The 26,636-nt window shown below is 56.8% G+C and overlaps 1 protein-coding gene across 1 annotated transcript; it reads left to right on the plus strand.

Moving 5' to 3' along the window:
• Window positions 1-6,686: 6,686 nt before the first annotated feature.
• Window positions 6,687-16,958, plus strand: MYL10 (myosin light chain 10). The gene is made up of 7 exons (XM_021700567.1): window positions 6,687-6,704; window positions 9,031-9,123; window positions 9,641-9,716; window positions 10,622-10,726; window positions 14,635-14,713; window positions 16,541-16,589; window positions 16,890-16,958. Exons 1-7 carry the CDS (start codon window positions 6,702-6,704, stop codon window positions 16,956-16,958), a joined length of 474 nt encoding a protein of 157 aa, XP_021556242.1. The 5' UTR covers window positions 6,687-6,701.
• The last annotated feature ends 9,678 nt before the right edge of the window (window positions 16,959-26,636 follow it).

A 26,636-nucleotide genomic window follows, 5' to 3' on the forward strand; every position in this document is an offset into this window, starting at 1 on the left:
GATCCGCATATACATTAGGGCCGAGGAGAGTTGGACCGCACAGTTGAAATTGGGGGGAGTTAGGGACCTTGTCACTGACAGCCACGTCCTCTGCCAATGACCAGACAGGGTTCATAGCCACGGAGGATAAGCACCAGTCACGTTCCAGACACAATGCTCTTAAGCCTCGTGACAAAACTTGCAAAGGGAACGCCACTCGTTCTGTGTTCCGTGTGAAGACACGGTGACCTTGGGGAATTTGAGTGATGTGTGAAGTCACAGAGCAGGTGCAGCTGGCAGGACTTGCCCCCAGGTCTATCTGATTTCAAAGTCATGCTCAGACTGTGGCTGTCCTGCCAGTCTCCCTACAGATCAGCCCATGAGCCTGGGCACCAGGGAGGGATGTCTTCCAGGGAGGCTCTGCTCTCCACTGTCCCCTCCACCGTGGGGGGCCCGGCGTGTGTGTGTGTGTGTGTATGTGTGTGTGTATGGAGGGGGGGTGGTTCCTGGCTTGGTGAGCTCCCTCAGAGGGTGACTGAGGTCTGGCTGGAGTCATAGGTGACTGCCTGGGGAAGGAAGCCCCATTTGCAGGTTCATTTCTGGGGGAGGGTATGTGGGGGGCTTTAAAAAGCAGCCCACCCACCGCCCAGCTTCTGATTGACCCCACCCCAAGCCAGGCTGGGGTGGAAGCTTCTGGATGCTGGGCGACCTGGCTAATTGCTAAGCAAGGGCAGTAGGGTGTGGTTTGACATAATTATAGTTTGTTCTGTTGCCTCTGGCTCGGTTCACAGGAGAGGGTGTGAGGAAGCTCCAAGCAGCAGAAAGCACATATTAGTACAGCAAATTGGGCCTGTTTGGCAGCCTCCGGGGCCTTGGGAGGGCCCCAAGCCCCGGCACTGCCTGAGCCACCATTTGGTGCCGGGATGCCCCACGTCTTGGGGAGGGCCCATTCACCTCCCCTTGCTTTGCTCCTAGGAAGCCCCTGGGGGTTGGGGTGTAAGCCTCCCAGTGGCACCCTGACCCAGCCCTTCCCTGCTCCAGGCCTCAGTTTCCCAATCTGTCCAATGGGATAAGGGCTGCCCGCCTCTTTGTGAACCAGGGGGCCTGGCTTCTCATCTCTGCTCTGGTGCCTTTCTACACTCAGGCCTTCCAGCTGTGGAGAGAGAGTAACCACCTGCCACACTGTCTGGCCCCAGGTGAACTTTCTGGAAAGCCTTCCTGGGCTCACATACTTTCTGAGGGACAGAGTCCCTCCAGACTGGCTCTGAATTCCGGCTCCTCTCCCTACCGGGTCGGTGACCCTGGGCCACATTCTGAGCTCCCGGGAGCCCGGGCCGGCTGGGAGGGGCAGTTGTAGATGTGCCTGCCAATTCTTCGGCGCATTCCATCGAGAGGTAGGGTCTATGAAGTCTCTCCTTGCCACTGGGCAGGCTTTGGTGACTGCTTTGACCAAGAGAGTGGCATAGAAGTGTCACTCTGTGACTTCTGAGCTTCGCTTGCAGGAAGCCCCAGGCTTCCACCTTATTTGCCAAACATGGCAGCCGTCAAGCCTTGGATGTTTCCGGCACCAGCTGCCAGCCATCCCCAGCTTGACGTCTTCCCAGCTGTGGCCTCAGATGTTATGAAGCCGACATAAGCGATCCTCTCTATGCCTTTCTTGAATTTCTGACCCACAGAACCTGTGAGTGCACCACTGTAATTCGGGATGATTCTTTACATAGCAATAGCTGATAGCCCAAACAATGGGGTTTAAGTGGGGTCACAGAGGGAAAGTTCTTCCCGGTGGGCCAAGGTTGGAAAGGGGTAGTGAGCCTGGCTACAGACACCAGGAGGAGGGAAGATGGAAGCTGTAGAGCTGAGTGCTGGTCCTGGCTGGTAAACTGATAAAGCTGCCCCAGTGAGGCTCCCCACTAAAGCTGCTTCTCTCCAGCTGAGAGCCCCTAGCCCCTCAGCCACGATTCATGTGACTACATGCTGCTATCCTCCAAAAAGCACCCTCCCTAAAGCACAGTACTAGGAACAAGCTCAGGTCTTCTATTGTTTGTGTAGGTCAGGGGAAGGTGGCACGGTCACCTCCCTGGATTGAGGACTTAGACCTCTATTAATGCAGCCCAAGGATAGGTTCACTTTTATAACCACATGTCTCAGTTGAGCTGACTATGAACTACAGTCCCTAGGATGCTCCTGTGCTGTTGAGTCCCTGCAATAACTCAGCCCAAGCTGGTGCTCGGTCCAACCAGCCTTGTGGCCACCTTGGCTGGGAAGACATGTCACCGTCATTCTCTGGGTGTGTAATGCTGCACTGAGAGGCCCATGCTTCCATGGCCGGACCCCTGAACTCTCTCGGTTGTAACTGGTCACCAGGCCAACCCTGTCCACCTCTGCAGCCACTTGGGTCTGAGAAAGGAGATGTGGGCACATGGGAAAGATCTCCTGCAAGCTGGGGGTCAGGAGGTCTGGGTTCTGATACTCGCTTCTCCCCATCCTCCACCCCCCATCACATCCTCAGTAATGAAATCAGAGAGTGAGCAGAGGGGCAGTTCCCACCCCCCACCCCACCCCAGAGACTCTCCAAATAAGCTCTAGGAGGCAGGGCCCCAATACCAGGGAAGTGCATGTTCCTGGAGGATGAGCCTCCCCACTCAGAATCCAGAAGGGGCCACTGCATGCCCTTTCTGGCCTGCCCAAGGCAGCATGGTTCCATGGGTTTCCCCGTCCCTACTCCCGAGTGATCAGGGCCAGAGTCTGGGTCAGGCCAGGGCAGCCTGTAGTTAATATTGCAGGCAGAAACCAGACTTAGAGCCAATTAGCTGTTTTCTCCCTCTTACCCCAAAGGAAATTGCCTTTTGCACTCTCAACTCCCTAATTACCAGATGGGACGACCGAGATCTTGAAGACAATTAGGGGGAGGTCTGTCTTTTCCCAAACTCCCTGGTGTCCCCTCCTCCCCAGGCCCGCCCCTGTCTGGAGCCTTCCTCTAATTTGGAGCCACTTAGAAAAGACAGGGAAACCTTTAAAGCAAAGAAGAATGTCTCCCGGAATGCCTCCTGCCAGTTTTATAGCTGTAGCTGGGCGGGCGCGGAAGCACGAATGATGCATCCGGTTCAAGGGGCCTGTGGCTACAGCATCCTGCTGTAAAAAGAGCTGCGGGTTTGATGGTTGAAGGGGGACAAAGGGGCAGGATTCCTCTGTCCAGTGGGCCAGGAATCACCCTAAACCAGAAGAGGGAGCCTCCAAGCCAGGTCTGGGACCTCTTTACCTGGTCCTGCTTGGGTCACCTCTAGATGGTTCGGCCGCCACCTCTGAGCCGACCTGGCCCCTCTGCTCCCCTCTCCTGCCTGGCCCCTCACATTATACGCCGTCATATCTGGGCAGCTCTGTGGGCACTCTGGGATGTTCCATACATCCGCCTGCTCTTCTCGCAGAGCGATGACAACTCCCATTTTGTCCTCATCCTCAAGTCCCAGTTTGATGGACCCAAGCCCCTAGTGCTTCCTCTGAATGAGTGATGGGGCTCTGTCCCCTCACTCTTGAAACCATACCTGTTTTTTTCCCTCTGTGTCTGCAGTGCTCAGCACTCATAAGTACTCCATAAATATTTGATGAATGAATGAATAAACTCAGCATTGTCTGACTGTGTTACTAAAATGATTCAAACCCAGGGATTTGTCAAGCATGAGTTTTTAGTCTCCCAGAATGCCAGGGTGGGGCCACAGTCGATAATCAACGAGCATTTGCCAATTTTGAGTTGCCTTTGCTTGGGGAAGTGGTAAGCTCCCCATCACAGCCGGTGTGCAAGCAAGAGCCACTTGAGAGAGTCTGCAAAGGACACTCAGCATCTAGCAGGGCTAGGTGGGCTGGATTTAGGGGGCCAATGGATTCCACTGGGTCTCTGAGATCCCTCTAGCCAGAAAGTCTATGACAATGATTCCCCACATGGAAGGTTATGTATGAACAACCCCTGGGAGCCTGATTTACTGAGGCCCCTCTGTGCTCCTAGTGGCCAGGTGGCTGGAGGCCAAGGAGCAATGATGATAAGGCCCCAAGCCCAAGGGAAAGGCAGGTAGTCGCTGATCTACAGAGTGGAGGTCAGAGAGAAGCAGTGATTCCAGTGGGAGAAGGGAGGGGAGGGAAAGCAAGGAGGGCTTCTGGGAGGAGGTGAGAGGTGATAGAAAGTGGGAGGATGGAGGCATGGTTGGGGTGGGGGAATATGCTCCAGGGTCAAAGGTTTGGAGGAAGGAGATTTTGCAAATCATTGGGAAAGTGGTGAAGGTCAAAGTGGTGGCCGGCTGACCGTGAAGAGTTAGAAGGGAGAGTTAGGGGTGAGGAGTAGCAGGCGGGGTCACCTGGCCCACCTTGCCCTCTTGTGGTGGGGCTGACACCTGTCACCCTGCAGGGGGAGGGCCAAGGCCAAAGGCAGTTGATGTCTTTCAAGCTCCCTTCTAGGTTTGGTGACCCCTGGGAGCTCGCGTTGCCCTCTAGAAAGTGGGGTGCTCTTCACAAGGGGCTTAGTACTCCTCTGAGTTCCCTGGACTGGCCTGGAATTCCAGTTTGGAAGCTACGTACTCCCGGGAGGCCCCCGGCTGAAAGCACAGACCCCTCTGGGGTCTCTCTGACCCCCGGAACCGGCCACCACCCTGTGGTCCGTGGGGCCAAACAACAGACTCGCCCGGCCGCACCTGGCTGACGGGCCGTGAGTTTTATCAGCGTGGGGGGACCTGCCTTCCAAACCCGGGCCCTCGACTCCAGAGGCCAGCTCGTTTTCATGGCGCTTCCCCTGCTCGGGGCCGCTGCAGGCCCACCCCCCGCCACACCCCTGCTCGCCCCAGGGACAGCTATTCTCCAACCATCTCTCCCGTGACTTTTCACAGTCTCTACCGGCTTTCTGAGCAGCTCTGCCTGCTTTTGTAGCATGGAGGAGGGAGGCCAGGGAAGGAAAGCAGCGGGACAAGTTGGCTAAGCCCCTGGAAGCCCTGTTGTGACTTACCCGCCTCTCACTGGCATTCCCTCTTGCATTTCCCTCCTCCCGGCAGGCTGGGGGACTCTCCGCTCACCCGGGACTGTCCTGAGCCCCCTGGAGCCCCTCCAACGGTGAGAGGCCTGGGTGGTGATCCCCAGAGGCGGGAGTTCAGCGGCATCGAGCCCTTGAGCGAGGAGGCCTCCGGCCAGCAAGAAGCAGGTGTTAAATCCCCAGATGGCCAATCTCTCCCCGTTCAGCAAGCCCAGAGCCAGGGGGCCCCAGGCCCAGGCTCGTGGACCGGGCAAGGAGAGGCGGCTCCCCGTAGCCGGTGTGGACGGTGGCCACCTGCCCCGCCACGTGGACCCAGAGAGAGGCAGGCACCTGCCACACTCACATGGCCCATCTCCCACTGCAGTCAAGCAGGACTGAGACCTGCAGCCCTCCTCACGTGGTTGGGGTGGGGGAACATGGAGCATGTGGTTGGTCCCTGCCAGGGGACGGCACGGCAGTCCTGACGCCAGCTCAGGGTGGAAGATTCCATTGTAGGTCCCAGAGAGGTCAGGAAGGTGAGCACTGGGCTGGGCAGAATCTTCCAGAAGCTCCCTTCTGGAACCACTAGAAAGAGAGACTCATCCTGGCACCCCGGCTTATCAGCCTTGGATGAGTGACTTCACCCATGTGAGCCTCAGTTTTATCACCTGGAAAATGGGGTAAGGATTCGCTGTGAGGCCACGTGTTTTAGAACATGGCCTGACCTTCTGTGTTTTATAAATCTTAGCTACTCCCCTTACTGTCATCATCACATTCCCTCCTCCAAGGCAGGGATCAGCCGTCGTGGGGCCTGGAGGCCTGGAGACCAGCTCCGGGGACAGTTAAGCTGTGCAGCACGTGGTGACGGGTGGGCTCACTGCCCTGAGCCCTGCATTGCCGGCCCTGGCGGCCGATCAGACATGGCGGGTCCCACATGGGAGCCAACTTGGCTGGACGGCCGGGGGTTGCTGGGCTGCACTGGACACATGGGGACCTGCCAGGGGCAGGTGCAGACTTGGCTTGGCACATCTCCTGGAGAATTCTTGGGCTGGGCCAGGCCTGGTAGGGATGGGCCCCAGCCGGGGATACGTGTGGCCAGCGTGGAATGGGGATCTGATTTCCCAATTCTCCCTCGTTGGGGGTCACGTCCACTTTTCTTTTGTCTGTCTCTTTGCCTTTTCAGCTCCCCAGACATTTTCAGTGGCCCGAGGGCTGGAGGGGGTCATGGTAGCCCTGGTAACCAACTACAAGGCAGAAACCCTCTCCCCACGCTGACTGGGGGTGACACGTGCTCGCCACTTTTCACCAGAGGACGGTGACCCACTCACAGTCTCAGAGCTCAAGGGGTCGGGCCTTGTTGCAGCCTTGAATTTTCCCAGCTGGTGTGGGTGGCCCTGCCTTGGAAACTCCTGACCTCAAATGGCCCAAGGCCAAGTCCTCCCAGCTGGTTCCAGGCCTCAATATACTGTGTGTTCTCGGCCAAGGGCCCCTTCCTGGGCCTCTGTCCCTTGGGTGCAGAGATCCGGTTGGCCCAGCACAGGCAGAGATCCTGTGGTTTGGACAGTGTCTGGATCCCACCCACTCTGAATGGCCCCAAACAGGTGCCTGGCAGGGAGGCCTCCATCCTGTCCTTTGTCATCCTCCAAACTGTCGTCCGGACCCAGAGCACTATTTAAAGGGCCATCCCTGAGGACCTCCAGCCCTGCGGCGACGAGAGGGAGCTCTCCAGACCATGGTAGGCTGGGACTGCCCTGCCTCCTGACCCTGACCTCATTCCTCAACTCTGACCTCATCCTGCGACCTTGACTTCATGTGTGATCCTGACCTTCACCTCATGCCTGAACTCACCCTGACCTTGACCTTGCTCCTCTTGCTGACATCCTTGACCTTGACCTGATGTTGTCCCTAGGCCTGACCTTTTTCTTCACCCTTGAGGTTATCCCTGCACCTGACCCACCCTGGACTGTCCTTAATGAGCAGCCAGTCTATCCATGTAGGTCCCAATTTGCATCTCTGCTTCCTGGACTCATCGGGGGCTGCCGAGGTGAAATGGCAGGGGAGGTAGGAACGAGGAAGAGGAGGGTAGAAGGAGACAGGGTGGGCGAGGCTTGGAGGTTTCATGGCAGAAGCAGGACTCTGCTCCCATTAAGAGGACATGGTTCCCTGGGGAAGCAGGGTTGATATTCCAGGATAGCCTGGGTCCTCCACGGACTGGTGTGAGGCCTGCCCTGCTGCCCTCCCCCTGTCTCCAGCCCCTTGGGTGTCCCCGCAGGCTCTCAGTGGCACGGCTCTTTCATGTCCCTGTCTCACACCTTCACTCTCCCTCCTGGCCTGAGAACTCTCACCTGACTGTCAAGCCTCAGCTCAGAGGCCACCTCCCCCGAGAGGTCTGCCCTGAGTGCCCCAATGGCATAAGGGCTTCTCTGTGTTCTCAGTGTCTGTCCATCCCTCCCCACTGATCATCTGTCTCCCTGCTGGACAGGGGGACCCTTGGGGACAAGGCAGGGTCTGATTCAGCGCTGGGGCCCCTGGACAGGGCACAGGGCCTGGCTGGAGGTCAGCAGCAGGCACCCAATCAATGTCCCGATGCTCTGAGGTAGGCATCATCTTGGTTTTATAAATGGAGAAACTGAAGCTCAGAGCAGGCAATTGATGTTCTCAACATCGCAGGGCTGCTCAGGTCTGGGTGACCCCCTTCTGCCCCGAGGTGTTCCCTTTGGAAGATGTTCGTTTCTTTAGGGGCACATTCTAAAAGGCAATTTCCAAGACAGCTGGGCTGGGAGAGCAGGGGGGCCGCTCAGGGCCCTGGGGCTCAGGGTGCCCCCGGGGAGTCCGAGAGAACAACCCAGTCCTCCCTTGGGGGCTCTGGAGGAGGGCCTGGCACACAGTGGGGCGACGGTACACGACAGGGACACGGAAGGCTGGCTGAGACAGGGCTGAGGGACACCCAGGCCGAGGGCAGGTCTGAGGAGAGAGAGGGCAGTGCATCCCACAGACGGAAGTGATTGTTTTTTATTAATCAGAGGGAAATGTGTATGTAATTATGTGAGATGAGCCCCGCAGGGAGGTTCCTTTCTTTATGATGTCTGAAGGGATTTATAAATATTACAGAGGTTTTACAGCACATAACGTCCTGGCTGCCCTGCGAGCCCCATTTCAAAGGATTAGTGGAGACAAAGCACCCAGTAAAAGCTAATTATAAGTCAGCCGTTACTGCTGCTCCTGAGCCCGGGAGCCGGAGGGGAAGTGGGGGTGAGCGCGGGCTGGGGGGGACAGGAGTGAGCTTGGGGAGGGGAGACCACACAGGGGCCCGGGGTGGGGGAGGCAGGGGAAGCCCCCACTCTGGGGTGGGGTGGGCAGAGGCTTGGTACCACTGACATGGAGGCAGGGGCGCTGGGCTGGGGGGGGACACCCCACTTGCCCCTCCGCCCCTGTGAAGCCCGGGCTGTGCTTTCCCACCTCACGAGCCAAGTCTGAAAGTCCTTGGTGATAGCCGCCGAGGGCAAGGTCCCCTGGGGGGTCTTGGGGACCCAGAGCTCTCAGGGAATGCTCAATGGTGGGCTCTCAGGCCCCCGATATCCTGAGAGAAGCATGTGGAGGCAGGAAGGCTGGCCAGAGACCCTCCGTGTGGGGGGTCGCCTGCTCTACCTGCTGTGGAGATGGGTTCTGAGCTCTGGGCAGACGTTTCCCGATGGAGCCGCGCTCCGAGCTGGGCCCTGGGTGGGCGCAGGGGAGCCCCGAGGTGGGATGGCCGCAGGGAGATATAGGTGGACCGTGTCCTCTCCGCTATACCACCCGGGCTCCCCCGACCAGGTCAGGAAGCCGCTGACCAGCCTGTGGGGTGGGGGCCCCCAGGTTTCTGGCCTCAGGCTGGACAAATGCCCCCCCTTATCCACAAGGCTTCCTTAGGAGCCCTGTCTGTCTGCTGCACCCTGTGGCCCAGGGTGGCCGTGTCGTTCGGTACCGTGACACGCTGGGAGGGGAGGCGCGGGGGGCGGCCGGGGTGCACAGCTAACCTCCGGCGGAAGGCCGTCTGCAGTAGCCCATCTGCCACCTCCCAGGCACCCAGAAGAGCCCGCAAGAGAGCGGAAGGTGGAGCCGGCTCCAGTGTCTTCTCCATGTTTGATCAGTCCCAGATCCAGGAGTTTAAAGAGGTTGGTCAGTGCCCTCTGGGGCCACCGGGAGGATTAATGCAATGCATGGAAACACTCAGGGGGCTGGCAAGGCCCGGGTCGCCCTCAGTCCCTTGCGGTGATGATGATGTCGCTATCCTTAGAGGCCGCCATGGTGTGCCTCCGAGCCCGGAGACGTGACTTGCAGTCTTTGGGCAACCCCCGCCCCTCTCTGCCTGAGCCTTTGCTTGCTGCGTGACCTCGGGCGAGTCCTTCTGCTCTCTGAGCCTCGGTTTCCCTCTCTGTAAAATGGGGTTGCTGCAGCATGAAGTGAGGGATGGCCATGGCATCCCAGCTGCATGCTGGCGTGCGGTGGGAGCTGAGCGGGTCAGCCAACGCTCTCGTGCTGGGGCCGTGCTGAGCCAGGACGCCGGCTGGCCAGAGGTTACCCAGGCAGCGGTGTGCAGGACGACAGTCCCTTGGGGGAGCAGGGTTCTGGGGAGGGGCCTGGGCTTGGGCGAGTGGGTAGGAGGCTGCTCAGTGCCCATGTCTCCACCAGGCCTTCACCATCATGGACCAGAACCGGGATGGCTTCATCGACAAGGAGGACCTGAGGAACACCTTTGCTGCCTTGGGTGGGTGACCAACAGCTGCAGGGGCTCAGGGCTTGGGGCAGAACTGAGCCCAGGCCTTCTGGAAAGAGTGGGTGCCTGGGGACAGGCCAGGGCAGCAGTGTAGTGGTTGTGAGGGGCTTGGGCGCCCTGGGGGCACAGGCGAGGGGTGGCCCGTGACTGGAAGGTACGATCTGGGCCGAGGACGCAGGGAGGGCAGCAGGTGCACAAAATGACCCATGCAAAGGCCTGGCTTAGGAGGCCGGGGTAGGGGAGGCAGCCAAGAGAGCGGTGGGAGATGCTGGGGGAGGAGGCCGGACACGTCCGCAGGGCTCAAGGCTACCGGGTTTCGGCTGCCAGGGGAGACTTCTGCCCTCTCTAAGGGCCCAGGGAGAGGACTTAAGGCATGAATGGGGAGGGGGTTCAGGTCAGGGGAAGGGGGCATAGCTAAGTCATGTCGAAACTAAGCTTTGAGCTCTCGGAAATGTGATTGTCCGCGGGGACCATGAGGAACCCCAGTCCACCCACCCCCAGATGACTCCTCCCAGGGCACATGAGCTCTGAGCTCCAGGTCTTCTGGCCCCTATGCACCTCCGCTTCAGCTTCTTTGGGCCTCAGTTTCTTCACCTGTGAAATGGAGATAATCACCAACTTGCTCTCCTGTCCAGGGAGGCCGGGGTGGTAGCGGGGGGCGGGGGCAGGGGCGCTGGGGGCAGCCCAGTGCTAACTGTGGCTGAATGTGTCCCCCTCTGAAGGTCCCCCAGCAGGTGGGCAGGGCCTGAGGGCTGGGGGAGGGGGATGTGGGAGAGTAGATCTGGGAGACCCTGCAGGAAGCTCCCTGGTCCTGAGCTCTGCTCTCCTGGGCTGCCCGCAGGCAGAGTCCCCTCTGTCCCTCATTGTGCTCCTGGGTGTCCCTCCCCCTCCCCCAGGCCGCATCAATGTGAAGAACGAGGAGCTGGAGGCCATGGTGAAGGAGGCCCCTGGGCCCATCAACTTCACCATCTTCCTGACCATGTTTGGGGAGAAGCTGAAGGGTGAGTGAGGCCCCAGGTGGCCCTGGGGAGGGGCTGGGCAGCCTGGCTCTGTGTGCAGACAGCTGGGAGCATGGTGTGGCCCCAGCTGCCAGCCCCCTGGGCCCCACCCCAGTTTCCACTTCTACACCAGGGTAGGAATAGGGCCTCCCAGGGGCGGGAGGGGACAATTTGTGTGAAAGCCCTCCGCCCACCAGGGGCCCCAGCCCCACTTCCCTACCCCTGGGCTCGCCTTACCTGCCCTGCCTCACGGCCAACAGGAGGAGGGTTACTGGGAGTGGGATTCTGGAAGTTACTACGACTGACCCCAGCTCCGGGAGGGTCACTCACACAGCTTCCAGGGAACAGCTGGAGGGGCTCAGAGGTGTCACCATACGAGTGCCAGGCACCCACGCATCAAAGTGGTAGGGATAGAACCCTAACCACGACTCTGGGCTCTAACCATGGCGCCTCCCGAGATGCAGCATCGGGCCGGGGGCATGGGGTCAGGGCAGCGGTCCAGGCAACTCTGTCCCTTTCTCTCTGGGCCCCAGGGAGCTACCCTCTGCCCCTTTGTAGCGTTTTCCTGGGCTCGAGTCTTCCCTGGGCAGAGGGAGGGGGCCGACCTGGGCTGAGGCTGCCCTGGGAGGTGAGACTCCTCCCCTCTCACCCTCGGGCTGCCCCTGCTGGATGCCCTCCCACTGATCCCCGGGGTGACCTTGGGCCAGGCTTGTCTGCTTTGCACCTCCATTTTCTGTCTGTAAAGTGGGGGTTGTGTTGGTTTCCCGAGGCTGCCCTAACAAAGAACCACAAACTTGACAGCTCAAAAAAGCCTCAATGTGTTCTCTCAGTTCCAGCGTCTAGAAGTCCGAAATCTGGCAAGAGGCTCCATAAGGGCCTGAGGGGAGAGCCCCATTTTTTTTTTTTTTTTTTTTGCCTTTTCTGGCCTCCGGTGGCTGTCTCGCTCCAATCCCTGTCTCTGTGGTCCCACCGCCCCCTCTTCTGTCTGCCCACCTTCCTGTCCCTTACTCTTAGAAGGACACTTGTCACTGGATTTAGGGCCCATTGGGATAGCCCAGGATGATCTCCCCATCTCAACATCATTTCCTTACATCTGCAAAGGTCCCTTTTTCAAATGAGGTGACATTTCCAGTTTCCAGAGATGAGGACCTGGGCATATGTTTTGGGGGCCACCCTCAACCCACTCCAGGGGTGACCCTGGCCACATCACTGATTATGTTTGGGGAGAAATCCTAATAGTCTCGTGGGTTGAGGCCAGCTGGGAAGTATAATAACCTCTACACACCCTGTCCTGGCTGATCCTGGAGCTAAAGGCCAACAATAGACCCGCCCTCCCAGGGAAACTGAGGGCCAGACGTGGGGCCCGAGGGGAGCCTGGAGCTGGCCCTCCTCTGGGAAGCTCGTTAGGGCTTATTCCCAGGACTGTGGCCTCCTCCTTGAAGAGCTCAGAAGCCTGGGGGGCTGGGGCAGGGGTACACTCCTGGGAAAGACTTGTGGGACTCTAGCCGGTGACTCTACGTGGGAGGCCTGAAGCTCGCGTGGGTGCACAAGCCATCGCTAAGACATGGCTAAGAGCCATGACCCAGGGCCAGGCGGGGCCCCATAGGGGCCAAGAGACTGCAGTTTTTTCTCAGTTTTGCAGGGGTCCCTGCTGGAGTCCAGCTCCAGCCAGGGTGGGTCTCTCGTAGGAAAGGACGGCATCGGCGAATGAGGAGACGCAGACACAGGATCAGGTTGCAAGCATCTCCTGACAGCCTCGGAGGAACTTTATATGTTAGGATATTTTTGTTTTTCCAAATCTTAGATCATTTTCTGAATCACAGCCATAGCCTTCTTTCATTTTTCCTTTGTAATGATTAACATGACCTTTATTGATTTCCGCTTATTGACTCTCGCTGAAACTAAAAAACAGTACGCAAAGAGAAAGGTGCTAGACAGAGCATGACCGTCTTTTTATTTTGTTCTATAGAAACTAATTCTTCGTGGAATTAGTTTCATTATGATTGCTTAGATAGGCGTAACTAAGATGAGTAGTCACTTTATCATGAGACCCCAGAAATATTCCCACAATTATAAAGATTGCCATAAACAAAATGAAAGAGAATAGCAGGAGCCAGCTGTGGAGTCTCCTGTTTTCAGGATCGTCCTCCATACTTGGACCTTGTCAAACAGCATGAGTAGCTTGGCTCGTGCCAGGTCCCAGGACTGGGGGCTCCGTCTGAGCTTGTCACGTGAACTTGGCTGAGCCTGCACACTTGGCCAGCAGTGGGGACAGGAGCTGGGGGGCTGGAGCAGGCCCCGTCATCCCTCTAACTGGGATGAGGACACTTGGTCACGTGATTCCCAATGGCCACTCTGTGGCCCATTCATTTGTGTGGTTTGCCGTCCGCAGAGCAGAGACCCTCTCTGTGGGGAGAGGGGGGAGGATTGGACTGTGGTCACTGTGCGGACACTGGGCCTGAACCTGGGGCCACTGGTCCTCAGGAAGGTGGGTTGGAGCCAGCCCGCCCCAGCAGCGAGGACTCTTCATATGCCCTGGGAGGCCAAGACCTCCCACCAGCCCCCCACCATAATCCCTGGGGCACCCCCTCTCTGCTTCCGAGGCCAGGCAGTGAGTGCCTCGGGCTCTGCCCCAGAGGGACCCTGGGCTGAGCCTCTGGCCTGGGCACACGGGCTCCCTGCTGCCCTCGGCGGAGGAAGCCCACAGCTGTGCCCTCCCCGAACTCCCAGGCCAGAGGTGCCAGCCTTGAGCCAGGCTCGGCCCCTCGCTTGGCCTCAGAGTCGCCGAGTGACTCAGATGGCATCCTGTTGGGAGGAGGCCCCACTCTGGCAGGTGGGAGCACAGAGCAGCAGGGAGCTCTGGAGTCCAAAGAGTCGGTTTCAGACCCTTCCTCCTGCTCTTCGTGGGGACCTCAAGCAAGGTCCTCTGTCTCGGTTCCTTCTTTGACAAACTGAGGACATCGATACCTACCACACAGGGTGTTCTGGTGGAGGGGGTGGGGGGGGTCCCAGGAGCCAACATGCCACAGAGCACTCAGAGGGGTTTGCGACCATGACCCATCAGTGTTTGACCCGATCTTTACCATTAATGACCCGTTTTGCAAGCTAACCCTGGGAGGTGGGCAGCAAACACACCTTTTCCTCCATGTCACTGGTGACAGAGCTGAGCCTTGAGGAAGGAAGGGGACGTGCCTGGTCCGCAGTGAGCAGGGTGGCAGTGTGAGAGGGGAGAGAGCATCAGGGAAGGGCCACCAGGTCGCCTGCTGTCATTCATAGCTGTGAGGCCTTGGGCCAGACCCTGCTTCTCTCTGGGCCTCAGTTTCCCCATCCGTACAACCAGGGGCTAGCTAGTCCATCCCGTTGTGGTCATAGACATTCCTTCTAATGACATCTTTCCCCCAAGCCCACATCGGGGGGTGGGGGGAGTGACAAACCAGAACTGCTCTGCCGTCCCTCCAGCCCACTGCCCTCCACCCGCCCCATCTCTGGCCTGGACCATCTTGCAGACCCTCCAGCGCCCCTGCTCGAGCCCAGCCTTCAGCCCCCAAGTACAGCACAGTCTTTTTGACCTGCCAGCTCTCATGCACATCTTGGGTCACGAGGGAGCCCCAGAAGTGCCCCCACCCCAACCCCACCTCACTAATCTGAGCTTCAGTTTCTTCGCCTATAAAATCAGGCCAATCATCAGGAGGGTTAAGCATATAGTAAGTGCTCAGTTGGGTCGCCATGTACAGCTGAGCAGGCTGCTCATAACTACACACAGTGCTCTTGGTCGTTACTCCTATTCCTTCTCAGAAATCTCCCTTCTCTTGCTCCCACTGTGGAGTGGAAGTTGGGGAGGAAGGCCAGCCCCCAGCCCCGGCTTGTGCTCTTCACCCTATTCTCTCCCTGCCTGTATGTGCTGTTTCTAGGTACAGACCCGGAGGAGACCATTCTCCACGCCTTCAAGGTGTTTGACACCGAAGGGAAAGGTTTTGTCAAAGCTGATTTGTAAGTCCCCTCTGCCCTTCATTTGGTTTTTCTCTCCCCGAAGGCTCAGCTGATCAGTGAGCTGGGGTGAGGTCAGGGTGGGTTGCAGCCCAGTCTCCTCCCCCACCCAGCTCGGTCAGTGTCTGGCCAGGAGCCAGGAAGGCACTGCCCTGCCCAGCTCAGCCATCGCTCAGTGTCCCCCCCTCCCCTCTCTGGGACCCAGTGTCTCCATTTCTGTGTGTAAGTGTATAGGGAGTGTGGGGTCACCAGGGGTGGGTTTCCCAGTGGTAGAGGTGGGCCTTGAAGGGCAACGAAGGGTTGCCTAGGCTGGGACAGGGAACATTCTAGATGCCAGAACATAGCTGTGAAGGGACAGGGCTTGGCGTTTGCGGGGCTGGTAAGGGGGCGGCTGGAGGGCATGGGGGAAACTGGGTGGGAGAGGCTGAGCACAGAAAGGGTCTGTGTGGGGCAGCTCATGCAACAGGCCCTGGACTCCGGGTCTGCCCTGGGGGCCACTGGGCTGGCATCACGGAGGTGGGGACCCCGATGTCCTCTGTGCCTCAGCCCAGTGAGAGCACTGAGCAGAGCCGAGGTTGGTGGGTGGGGCAGCCTGCGCAGGGGCTAGGACACTGAGCTGTCCCCGGGGAAGTCCCTTCAGAGCCTCCGAGGTCTCACTGGGCCTGTGGGTGGCCTGGAGCAGGCAGAATTTCCTCCCTAGGCACATGCTTCCCAACTGATTACTGTGATGCTTGAGGCCTTGGCTTCGAGGCTAGATTTGCTGCCCGCTAGAATCATCCCATAATGGGGGCGGGCGGGGGAGGGCAGGAGAGGGCGAGGGGGAATGGGGGGGGGGAAACCAGGGAAGGTCCATCTTGTCTCTCACACCTTCTCGCCACCCCCCACCCCCCAAAGTTGTGAGGCACATGGCCCCCAGGGGTAGGTGAGGGGTTGTTCAGGGTTCCTGCAGGCTGGGGCCCTCTCCTTCACCCCTCCCTCAGGGTCCATGTTTCCCACAGCCATCTTGGGGACCCCCAGGAGACAGTGAGGGCAGCCCCGGGAGTGGTCTGGACCAACCCCTCTCCTGGCACGCACGCTCACTCCCCAGCACCAGGCCAGGAACACTTCAGGGACCCAGTTTGGGAACCGAAGGCCTCAGCCCTGGGGCTATCGGACCCGGAAGACGTGGCTGCCCGCCAGGCAGGCCACAGAGGAGGCTCTGGCTGAAGCGGAGTCTGTGAACAGTCCCCAGCTCAGAGAGTCGGAAACTGTGACTGTCCCACATAAATAATGGAAAATGCACGTCGGTCCTTAGCGGCGCTCAGGCCTGGCTCGGCCCTCTGATCCCTTCCCTGCCCGCTGTGCCCCCCGAGAGGCCGGGTGGGGGGAGCCCTCCAAGCTCCCGGGGCATCAGGCCTCTGGAGCGTCACCTCCTGCCGCTCCTCCAGGCCCCCGGGCAGCACTGGCCCCACACTGTCACTGCCGGTCCTGACATCTCCCGAACCTCAGCAGTTTCTCTGTGAAGGGGGCTCACAGCCCTGGCTTCCCAGGGCTACGAGGAGCAAAGGAGACCTGGGCAAGGCTTTCTCATGCCTCGGCCGAGTGTAAGCCCCTTGTACTCTCGAAGGCACGATGCACATGTCCGCGCAAGTCCCTGGCTGAACCAGCAGTGCATCCAGAAGAGATCGAGGGGTCCATCTGAGGCCGCACAGACATCTGGCCGGCGTCCTTCTGGGGCACAACGCCTCCCCACCACCTGTCCGCTCTCACCCCCCCCACCCCGGGATCTGCATGTGCACACCGGGGGTGGCCCTTCCCCTGAACCTGACCCTTCCTCTTCCCCCTGAGCAGCATCAAAGAGAAGCTCATGACCCAGGCCGACCGGTTCAGTGAGGAGGAGGTGAGTACGGGTTTTCCAGGACACTGCCTAGAATCTTCCGGGGGAGGTCCTGCCCGGCCCAGGCCCTTCTCAGCAGCCCCTCCCCGAGAGATGGCTCTTCTTTAGATGCCGACATGATGACCCCTCTGACTCCTTGGACGATGACAGGGATGAGTGGGGCTGACTGCAGGCCCGTGGCCATCCCTGCCTCCATCTGCAGAGAGGGGAGCCACGTTCTGCCTGACGCCCTCGGGTGACACCCCCCCCGGCTCTGGTCCCCCCTCCAGCCGGGTCCAGGCTGACTCCCTGCTCCTTCCCCAGGTCAAGCAGATGTTTGCGGCTTTCCCGCCAGATATGTGTGGTAACCTGGATTACCGGAACCTGTGCTAGGCCAGGGACCCCCCCCCCCAACACTTGGAGGCAGCAAACACCTGCCATGTTTTGGGGGTGACGCCTGGGGAGCCCCCTACAGCCAACGTGTGCAAAGGAAAGGCTCCCCTCGCCCTGCAGCTCAGGGGCAAAGCGAGAATAAAGAATGCTAACCAGGCCTGAGTTTTCGTGATGAATGCTCCGGTTGGGGAGAAAGCGAAACACTCCTGCGTTGTTGGTTTTTCCAAAACTTTTTTACTTCCCCGGCTTTGCTCAAATGTTCCTGAGGAGCTGGTGTTTAGAACTAATTGACCGTTTTAATGATCCCCAGCTAGGCCACAGGACATGCCTTCATTTAGGAAGCTTTTATTGAGCACCTAGGGCGTGCCAAACCCCCGTGCCGGTCCGGGGGACACACAGACGAGCCAACCCTGTCCCTAGGCTGGAAGGTGGTGCAGTGAGCAGGACAAGAAGTGGGGTGGGGGCACGGGGAGAGGGGTCAGAGCAATGCTTCCTAGGAGCTGGGCAGAGGCCAAGAAGGTAGACACGAGGGGGCAGAGCCAAGAGATGTTTAAGGAGCAGGTGAGGATTCCTTAAAGAGGACACATGTCGCACCAACCACAAAATGAAAATGCGTTAAGTCGGACTTCATCAAAAGTAAACATTTCCCCTCAGCGAAAGACACGTTGAAGAGTGTGAAAAGGCAAAGCCCAGTGTTGGGAATAGATTTTGACAAAGAATTCATATCCCAAATATACTTTTAAAAAGTCCTAGGGGCGCCTGGGTGGCTCAATCATTAGGTGTCTGCCTTCGGCTCAGGTCATGATCCCAGGGTCCTGGGATGGAGTCCCATGTTGGGCTCCCTGCTCAGTGAGGAGCCTGCCTCTCCCTCTGCCCCTCCCCTTGCTGCTGCTCACACACTCTCCCTCTCTCTCTCAAAAATAAGTAAATAAGGGCGCCTGGGTGGCTCAGTTGGTTGAGCGACTGCCTTCGGCTCAGGTCATGATCCTGGAGTCCCTGGATCGAGTCCCGCGTCGGGCTCCCTGCTCGGCGGGGAGCCTGCCTCTCCCTCTGACCCTCCCCCTTCTCATGTACTCTCTCTCTCATTCTCGCTCTCTCAAATAAATAAATAAATCTTTAAAAAAAAATAAGTAAATAAAATCTTTAAAAAAAAAAAAAAGACTTCATGGAGAAACATTTTTTAAAAATCCTACACATCCTTAATGGAAAGCTAATAACCGCACACACACACACACACACAAGTAAATGCCAAAAAATAGTCTCCAAATGGCCAAGAAAGACCTGAAAAGATGCTCAACTTCAATGCTTGTAAGGAAAACACAAATGAAAACCTCCTTACAGAACACACTCACCAGAATGGCTAAAGTTAAAAAGATTGACAACGCCAAGTGTTGGCAAGGATGTAGAACAAACAGAACTCTCGAAGTTGGGTCGCAGGAGCATGAAGTGGGTCGACCCCTTTGCAAACTGGGGCAGCACTTCCTCCTGAAGTTAAAATGGATACATTTCCTGACCTAGCACTCTCACTCCTACACAGAGACCTCTAGAAATGCCCATCACATGTCCTTCGAAAGACAAGTGTGAGCGCTCACAGATCTATAAGAGTCCCAAATTGGAAACAAGACGATGATCTTGATCTCAGGCTTGTGAGTTCCAGCCCCATGTCGGGGGTAGAGCTTACTTAAAAATAAAATCTTTTTTTTTTTTTTGAGATTTTTATTTATTTATTTGACAGAGAGAGAAATCACAAGCAGGGGGAGTGGCAGGCAGAGGGAGAAGCAGGCTCCCCGCGGGGCAGGGAGCCTGACGCGGGGCTCAATCCCAGAACCCTGGGATCATGACCTGAGCCAAAGGCAGACGCCCAACCGACTGAGCCACTCAGGCATCCCTAAAAATAAAATCTTAAAAAAAAAAGGAAAAAGACACACACAAAAGAGAGCATACTTCTTTCTTCAACTTTTTTAAATGATAGCATACTGGGGCGCCTGGGTGGCTCAGTTGTTAAGCGTCTGCCTTCGGCTCAGGTCATGATCCCAGGGTCCTGGGATCGAGCCCTGCATCTGGCTCCCTGCTCGGCGGGAAGCCTGCTTCTCCCACTCCCACTCCCCCTGCTTGTGTTCTCTCTTGCTGTCTCTCTCTCTGTCAAATAAATAAAAATCCTTAAAAAAAATAAAATAAAATGATAGCATACTTAAAAATAACTTTTTTATTAAGATATAATTCATATGCCATAAAATCCATCATTTTAAAGTATATAATTCAGTGGCTTTTAGTATACTCACAGGGCTGGGCAGCTGTCACCACTATCCATATCCAGGATATTTTCATTGCCCCCCAAAAAAACCCATTAGCAGTCACTCCTCATCCCTTTCTGTGCCAAGTCATAACAACCCCCAATCTACTTTCTTTTTCTATGGATCTGCCTATTCTAGACATTTCATATAAATGGAGTCATACGGTGTATGGCCTTTGGTGTCTGGCTTCTTCGCATAATGTTTCCATGGTTCGTCTGTGTTGTGGTATTTTTCCTCTTTATAGCTGAATAACATTCCATTGTATGGCCAGACCACATTTTGTTTACCCAGTCATCTCTTGATGGACATTAGGGATGTTCCCACTTTGGGGCTATTATGAATAACAGAGCTGTGAACATTCATGTGCAAGTTTTTATATGAGCATGTTTTTTGATTCTCTTCTAGGAGTGAAATTGATGGGTCATATAGTAACTCTATATTTAACTTTTCCAGGAATTGCTCAACTGCTTTTCAAAGCACCTTTTCAAAGTGACTGCACCATTTTACATGCCCACTGGCAATGTTCGAAATTCTTCTACTTTCTTCACATCCTCACCAGCACTGTTATTTTTGTTTTTTTTTTCTTTTTTAAATTAAAAAAAATTTTTTTTTAAGTAAGCTCTACATCCAATGTGGGACTTGAACTCACAACCTGAGATCAAGAGTTGCACGCTCTATCAACTGAGACAGCCAGGCGTCCCACTGATTTTTTTTTTTAAATAGCCCTCCTAGTGGATGTAAAGTGGCATTTTATTTTGTTTTTGATTTGCATTTCCCTAACGATTGATGATGCTGAGCATCTTATCATGTTCTTATTGACCATTCTTATATTTTTTTTTTTGAAAAATGTCTTTTCAGCTTTATGGCCCATTTTTAAATTGGGTTATTTATCTTTTTGGTTGCTGAGCTATAACAGTTCTTTATATATTTTGATACTAGGTTCTTTAGATACATGATTTGCAAAAATGTTCTCCCATTCTGTGGATTCTCTTTTCACTTTCTTAATAGTGTTCTTTAATGCTTGTTCTTTCTTCTAAGAGTTTTATAGTTTCAGCTTCTGCATTTAGGACAATGAGACATCTTGAGGGTTTTGTTGTTGTTGTTGTTGTTTATGGTGTGAAGTAGGGGTCCAGCTCATTCTTTGCCTATAGATATCCAGTTCTTCCAGGATTTGGAAGAGTGAGACTCTGTTCCCTCTTTGAGTGGTTTTGGCATCCTTGTCAAAGATGAACTCGTCAGAGTTATATGGGTTTATATCTGGACTCTCATTTCCAATCCATCCAACTCGATGTTTCAGAGTGCATATTTTTTGATTCCACTTATGTGGAGTTCAAAATCAGGTGAAGCTAATTTATGGAGATAGAAGGCAGAATAATGGTTATTTCTGGGGTGGGGAAGGGCCATGAGAGAAACTTGTGGGAGATGAAAATCCTCCATGTCTTGATCTGGTGGCAGGTACTCAGGTATAGACATGAAAGGTGATCAAACGGTACCTTTAAGATTCGAGCTGTTAATGTATTTTACTATATTTATGTTCTATCCCAACAGGAAGGAAGGGAGCAAGAAAAAGGAAAAGGAGGGAGAAAGAAAGAGGAAAGAGAGGAAGTTAGCGGGGGAGGGAGGAAAAGAGAAAAGACAGTATGATCAGGAGATAGGGTAGAGATGATGGGCATCAGGGGGAGCCGTGGGGACATGGCTTTGGTGACTGATGGTGCCATGCCCTGGGTAGGGGGGAGGACTCGGAGGAAAAGTGGCTCCGGGGAGAAATGCTGAGTTCAGTTTGGGGCTGTGGGGTGTGAGTAGTGAGGAGCAAGAGGCAGATGGATGCTATGTCTAGGGCTCTGGGAGCCAGGATCTGGGCCTAGCTTGTGAAGGGATAGCCGGCAGTGGGACCAGAAGAGTCCACGGAGTAACCCTGAGCCCTTAGAGCCGGAGGAAGACCAGGCAGAGACCGGTGGTCAGCAGGCTGGGAGGTGAGACCCGAGGGAGAAGATCAGGTGGAGAAATGCCAACAACGTGGGATCCGAAGTGCCAGGCCCCAGGCTGAGGTCTGCACGTGCCCTTCGGCATCTCAGCCACGTGAGCGTGAGCGCAGGACCGGAGAGGGAGGACAGAGCTTGCCCAAGGTCATTGGTGGGGCTGGGAGGGGAACCCAGGCAGCCCGGCTCTGAGCCTGCACCCGTAAGCTCTACCCCACACTACCGGCTGATGCAGTGGGATTGGTTGGGGCGGGGAAGGGAGGGGCTGAGCCCTCGTTGCCTCTGGGGGAGGTGGAGAGAGAGGTGTGCCCATCAGCCCCGAGCTCCCGGCTCAGATCACAAGGGCAAGGTCTGCGAGCAGGGGCTGGGGAAGGCCCACGGCAGAGGAGAAGCAGTATTCCAAAAGAGCCCTCTCTCCGCCCAGGCCTTGTTCTTTCTGCTCTCTAAGAGTTTGGCTTTCCTGGAAATCAAGGTCTCCGCTGCTGAGGAACTCGTCAGACCTGTTCGTGCCCTGAGGAACCAGGCCAGAGCCAAGCTGGAGGGAGTGGATGCCATGGGCACCTGCTCGCCCGCCTGACAGCTCCGGGCCACCCTGGTCTGTGACACCCCGCTTGCCCGCCCTGCACTGGCCCGGCTCCGCAAGGACACAGGGGGGCCAGCCGGGAAGGCCCCAGGGGCTCCGCACGGCTCAGGAGAGGAGACTGGGGGCCCATTCATTCCTCTGTCCTTCAGACATCCATCCACTTACGCCCCCTCTGTTCCAGGGCCCAGTGATGATCAGTAACACCAGGAACACCCACCTCTGTCCTCAGTGGGCTTTGGTCCCACAGGCACGGGAGTGAGCGGACTCCGGTGGCCTAGGAAGAAGAAGGGAGCAGAGTGGTGGGCCAGTCGTGGCTCCACAGAATGGCTGGTTCATGGCCCTTCTCCTTCCACTGAGGTTCATTGGTGATCTTGGCTGCCCCTGACCGAGCCCACAGCCAGGGGCTTTTAGTCTCTCTGACTTTCCATCCAGTTCTGTGGAGGGACACCTGGGTTGGCCCCATGGGACTCTCAGACAGGTCCCACTGGATCCTCCTCGACTCCAGGAAGCTGGGGTGGGAATTGAGTTTCCTGAGAGCCAGAGAGAAACTGGGAGCAGCATGCATGTTAATGGACTCATCATGTCTCCTGAGTCGTATCTGGGATCGCTTTTTAAAGGTACAAGAACTCCTTGTGGCCTCCCTAACCTCGCCCTGCACCCTCATCCTCTTGGCTCTGGGCTCCAGCTGCACAGCCTCATTTGGCCCCTTGAGTGCCCTACATTTCTTCCTGCCACAGGGCCTTTGCGTATGCCGTTCCTTCTGCCTGGCACACTCTCCTGCCTGGTACCACCCCCTCCTCTGCCCACTGACCCCACTCAGCTTTCTGTTCTCTGCTCCGCCTCACCTCCCCAGTGTCTGCTGCTTGGCATGTGCCACACCCCCTCCAGGGCATCTTCATGGCACCAAGTGCTTCTGCTGAGGATACATAAGTGGTGTTTGCCTTCCCCATAGGGCTTTAAGTCTGGGATCAGGTTGGATTCTGTCCCTCCCTGTACCCCTAGCCCCCTGCACAGGGCCTGACACTTAGTAGACTCTTGAGAAACATGTAATCAGCTCCAGCAGGACTGGAGAGCTGACCCCAACTGCATGAGGCCACTGGAGGTAGCTTCTGTGGCCCGTGCTGTGGGCTCTGGGCCTCCAAGAAGACACTGCAGGCCAGAGGTCATGGCCAGGGCCCACAGCATCCCGAGAACCATCCCCAGGGCTGCATGGGGCCTGCACTCTCCGTCTGGGCCCTAGTCTCCCCACAGACAGAATGGGATCCCAGGGCCCCTGCAGTGAGTCCCAGGGATCTCCAGCCCCCTGGGCAGCAGGAAACCCTGAGGCCATGGGCATCCCTGGGCCTGCCTAGCTGTGCTGCACAGAAGGTGACCTGTCTCGAGAGCTGGCCAGGACTGGCTCTCCTGGAATTCTTGGTGGCCGCAACCCGAGCCCGGTAGGTGACGGGCAGCAAGGCCGGACACAGCTGTGGCAGGCTTCATGTCCCCAGGGAGCTGGGTGCAGGGATCTGGCCCTGCGCTGGCCCCCACCGGCTCCCCCAGCCAGCTGGGTCTCATTGAGGGTAATTAGCCCAGTGAGCCGCCTGGGTCTTGGCATCTGATTTTCCACTGTGATCTGTCAGCCGGGGCCTTCGGACAGTGGCCCCCGTGTAAATCACGAGGGGGTCGCTGTTAAGAGAAACGGCAAATTCCTTCCACCCGTGCGGCTGGCTAAATTGACTCTGAGAACAGATTCTCTCCCTGGCACTCGCTCAAGAATGGCCGAGTCCTTTGAAGGTCTTTCCAGGACGGACCCCAGGGGCTTGGAGCCGGCTGGGCGGGGAATCTCCCGGGGAGCCTCTGCTGACCAAGCTCTGCCTCCGCTGGCCGTCTCCGTGGCAACCCTGGGGGTGACTCCGTACCTTTTTCACGGCCAGGAAGTGGCTGGGGTGTGGGTGGCGGGGCCCACGGTGTCCTCAGTCCAGGAACACTAGCCCTCGGGCCACTGAAACATCCTGGTGGAATTTCAGGCCTCAGGGGTGGTGAAGGCAGGCGGTGAGGTACTTGAGGGGACACCCCAGGAGCCACAGAGTCTGTTTGGTGGGAAATTCTACCCCATTCCTGCTGTGAGCTGAGCCCATGGGCACAGGACCTTGGCTGGCTCCACAGCCCGGACGCCTGAGTTTGCCTCCGACTTCACCACTTTTGCGTGGGTGACCCTGGGCAACTCACTAACCTCTCCGTGACTCAGTTTCCCTATTTGGAAAATGAGGATCATGACAGTGCTGACCTCACAGGATAGCTCCTTGCTTCATGCAGGCCAGGCTTTGGGATCCAGTGGTGGACAGACAGACAGCATCCGGGCCCCTACTGAGCCCATGTCCAGGGGAAGGCAGACCCCATGGCCAGTAACGACATTAGGATACAAGAAGGACTCAAGGTGATAGAGGGGTGGATGGGCAAGGGGCAGGTGAGGAGGCAGTAGGCCACCCATGGAGGCCATGGTAAAACTGTGTCCTGGGAGCAGGGACACTTCCGTGTCACCGGGAGTGACACGAGCACAAATGCAATTTAATAACCCAGGGTGACAAGTGCAAAGTCCGGAAAGGCCCATGGAACTGAGAAAGCACAGAGGAGAGGCCCAATCCAGCCTGGAAGGCTTCCTGGAGGAGGTGATAACCTAAAGAATGGGTAGGGGAAATGCAGACAAAGAGGATGATGACAGGCCTCCAGGTGGAAGATGGAAAAAAAGGAGTCTTCTTCCAGAGAAGTCCACTGCTGATTACATCACACGGAGAGGCTCTGTTTGATGTTGGTGGGGCTCTGACCAGCCCGATGCCCTTCTTCACCATCAGGAAGCAGACCCCAGGCCTTCCTTCAGCCACAGCAACCAGCTAGACTTGAGCAACACCCTCTATATTTTTAAGGTCATCTCCTATTTGTGGCGTGTGGAACTAACTTTCATGTTTGGTAGTGAGGTTTTTTTTTTTAGAAAAGCTTTCTTCAGAAGAAATGTATGTACATGAGTCAACTTAAGGAAAATAACTAATGTAGACAATACTTAAGGGCAAAAATAATAGACGTGGGGTGGGAATCACTGAGATTTGGGGAAGAGGTGAATTCTAGAGGAGAGACTGTGAGAGACTATTCAGAAAGTGAACGGTCCAGAACTCTCTGGAACATGAGTTCTTGAACCCCAAGGCTGAAAGCGTTAGCTTTCGGTCTTGAGTCCAAATCCCCTTGAACAAAAGAGGCTCCATCCAGTAGGGTGGGGCCAAGGGAGTGTGGCTGCTTGCTGACAGACAGACAGACAGACAGACGGGCTCTCAGCCACATGAGAGTTTGTTGCCAGGCACGCACGTAAACTCAGAGTTCACTGTCTTGAAGCCAAACTCCCTGGATGATTCAGGCGTCAGCTCAGTCCCACTGATATGGCGTCCTGGGGCACTTTGCATCTGTCGCTCTCCTAAAGCCCACCCAGGGTGGTGCCCACTGCCCCCACTCCACCTGCCCCCTCTGCCCCAGCCTCTCCCAGCTTAGCATGCCTCACGGCTCACCTGGTGCCTATTCGGTGAGGGTGGAGTAAGATAGGATGTCAAGTCTTCAGTCTTGGTTCTGTTGGGGCCCTTGGCGACCACGCAGCAGGGATGGGGCTGGCTGGCTTTTAGAACACGAGACACTCCTCGGGACAGAAAAATAGGGGTACATAAAGCCCCTAGGCTGTTGCCTGGCATGCAGGGGTTCCCCCCCCAACACACACACACACCTGCCTGGCTTCCATGTGGGTGTGAGCCAACTAGAATCACAGAGCCCGTGGCAGGCTGAGCTGGAAGGATCCTCCAGGGTCACAGAGGTGCAAAATGCTCCGTGAACAGATGACGAAGCTAGACCCCGGGGGAGGTCGCCCTTCCCAGCTCCAGACCTTCCGCAGTCATCCGCCTTCCATCTGCCCCACACCCCTGAATGTATTCAGAATCACATTCCTGCCCAAGACACGTTATTGGGGTGATAGGCACTAATGCATGTGTGTCCGTGGGGCCGGGAAGGGGGACAACAGATTAACACGAGACCTCTTGGGTGCTGATAGGGGGCTGTGAGGCGGGATTTCAGGACCGTGGCTGGTCTTGGGGCGAGGGGACCTGGGGCTCCTTAGCAGGGGAGGGCATTCAGAAGAGGGGCTGTGTCTTGCTAAGCAAGCCCTTCCCTCTCTGGGCCCCAGATCTTTCTGTGCCAAGAGGACACTGGACAGGGGGGAACCGTGGGCGTGGGCCTGGCGACGGGGCTGGGAGGGACAGGCCAGCCTGGAGCCACCCTAATCTGGGGCTTAGCTCTGACTTCAAAGCCGGCGGCTTCAGCTTTGTTGGAATGTCCAGCCATGGTGGGGGCAGAAGGGGGATGCCTGGTTCCCATCAAGCTCCAGAGAGTAACTGTGGCCTCTCGGGGCCCATGAGGGTGGGGTAGGTGTCATGAGGGCGGGGCTGGGGATCTCAGTGGGTGCATCTGGGGTGGGGGGAGCCCCAGTGCCTTATGGATGTGTGACCTCGGGCCAGTGGCTTAATCTCTCTGGGTCCTTGTAATCCTCATCAGAGAAACAGGGTGAGCGGTACCTCCCTCCTAGGGCAGCACCTCATCTAGGGTATGGCCCTGAGCTTGGGAGGACCCCCGTCTGTGCATGACCTGATATGGGAGCGCACGCTCTTGGCGCCAGGGTGGTCCTTGTGGCCCCACAGCGCCATCTACCGACGGCTGAGCAGCCGAGCCCAGTTCCAGCTTCCCCAAGGCCTGGGCATCTTCTGGGCAGCCACGGGGAAAAAGGTTAAAAATGTAATTTGGGGGCAGACAG

Source organism: Neomonachus schauinslandi, chromosome 5 (genome assembly GCF_002201575.2).
Source record: "Neomonachus schauinslandi chromosome 5, ASM220157v2, whole genome shotgun sequence".
Classification (NCBI taxonomy): domain Eukaryota; kingdom Metazoa; phylum Chordata; class Mammalia; order Carnivora; family Phocidae; genus Neomonachus; species Neomonachus schauinslandi.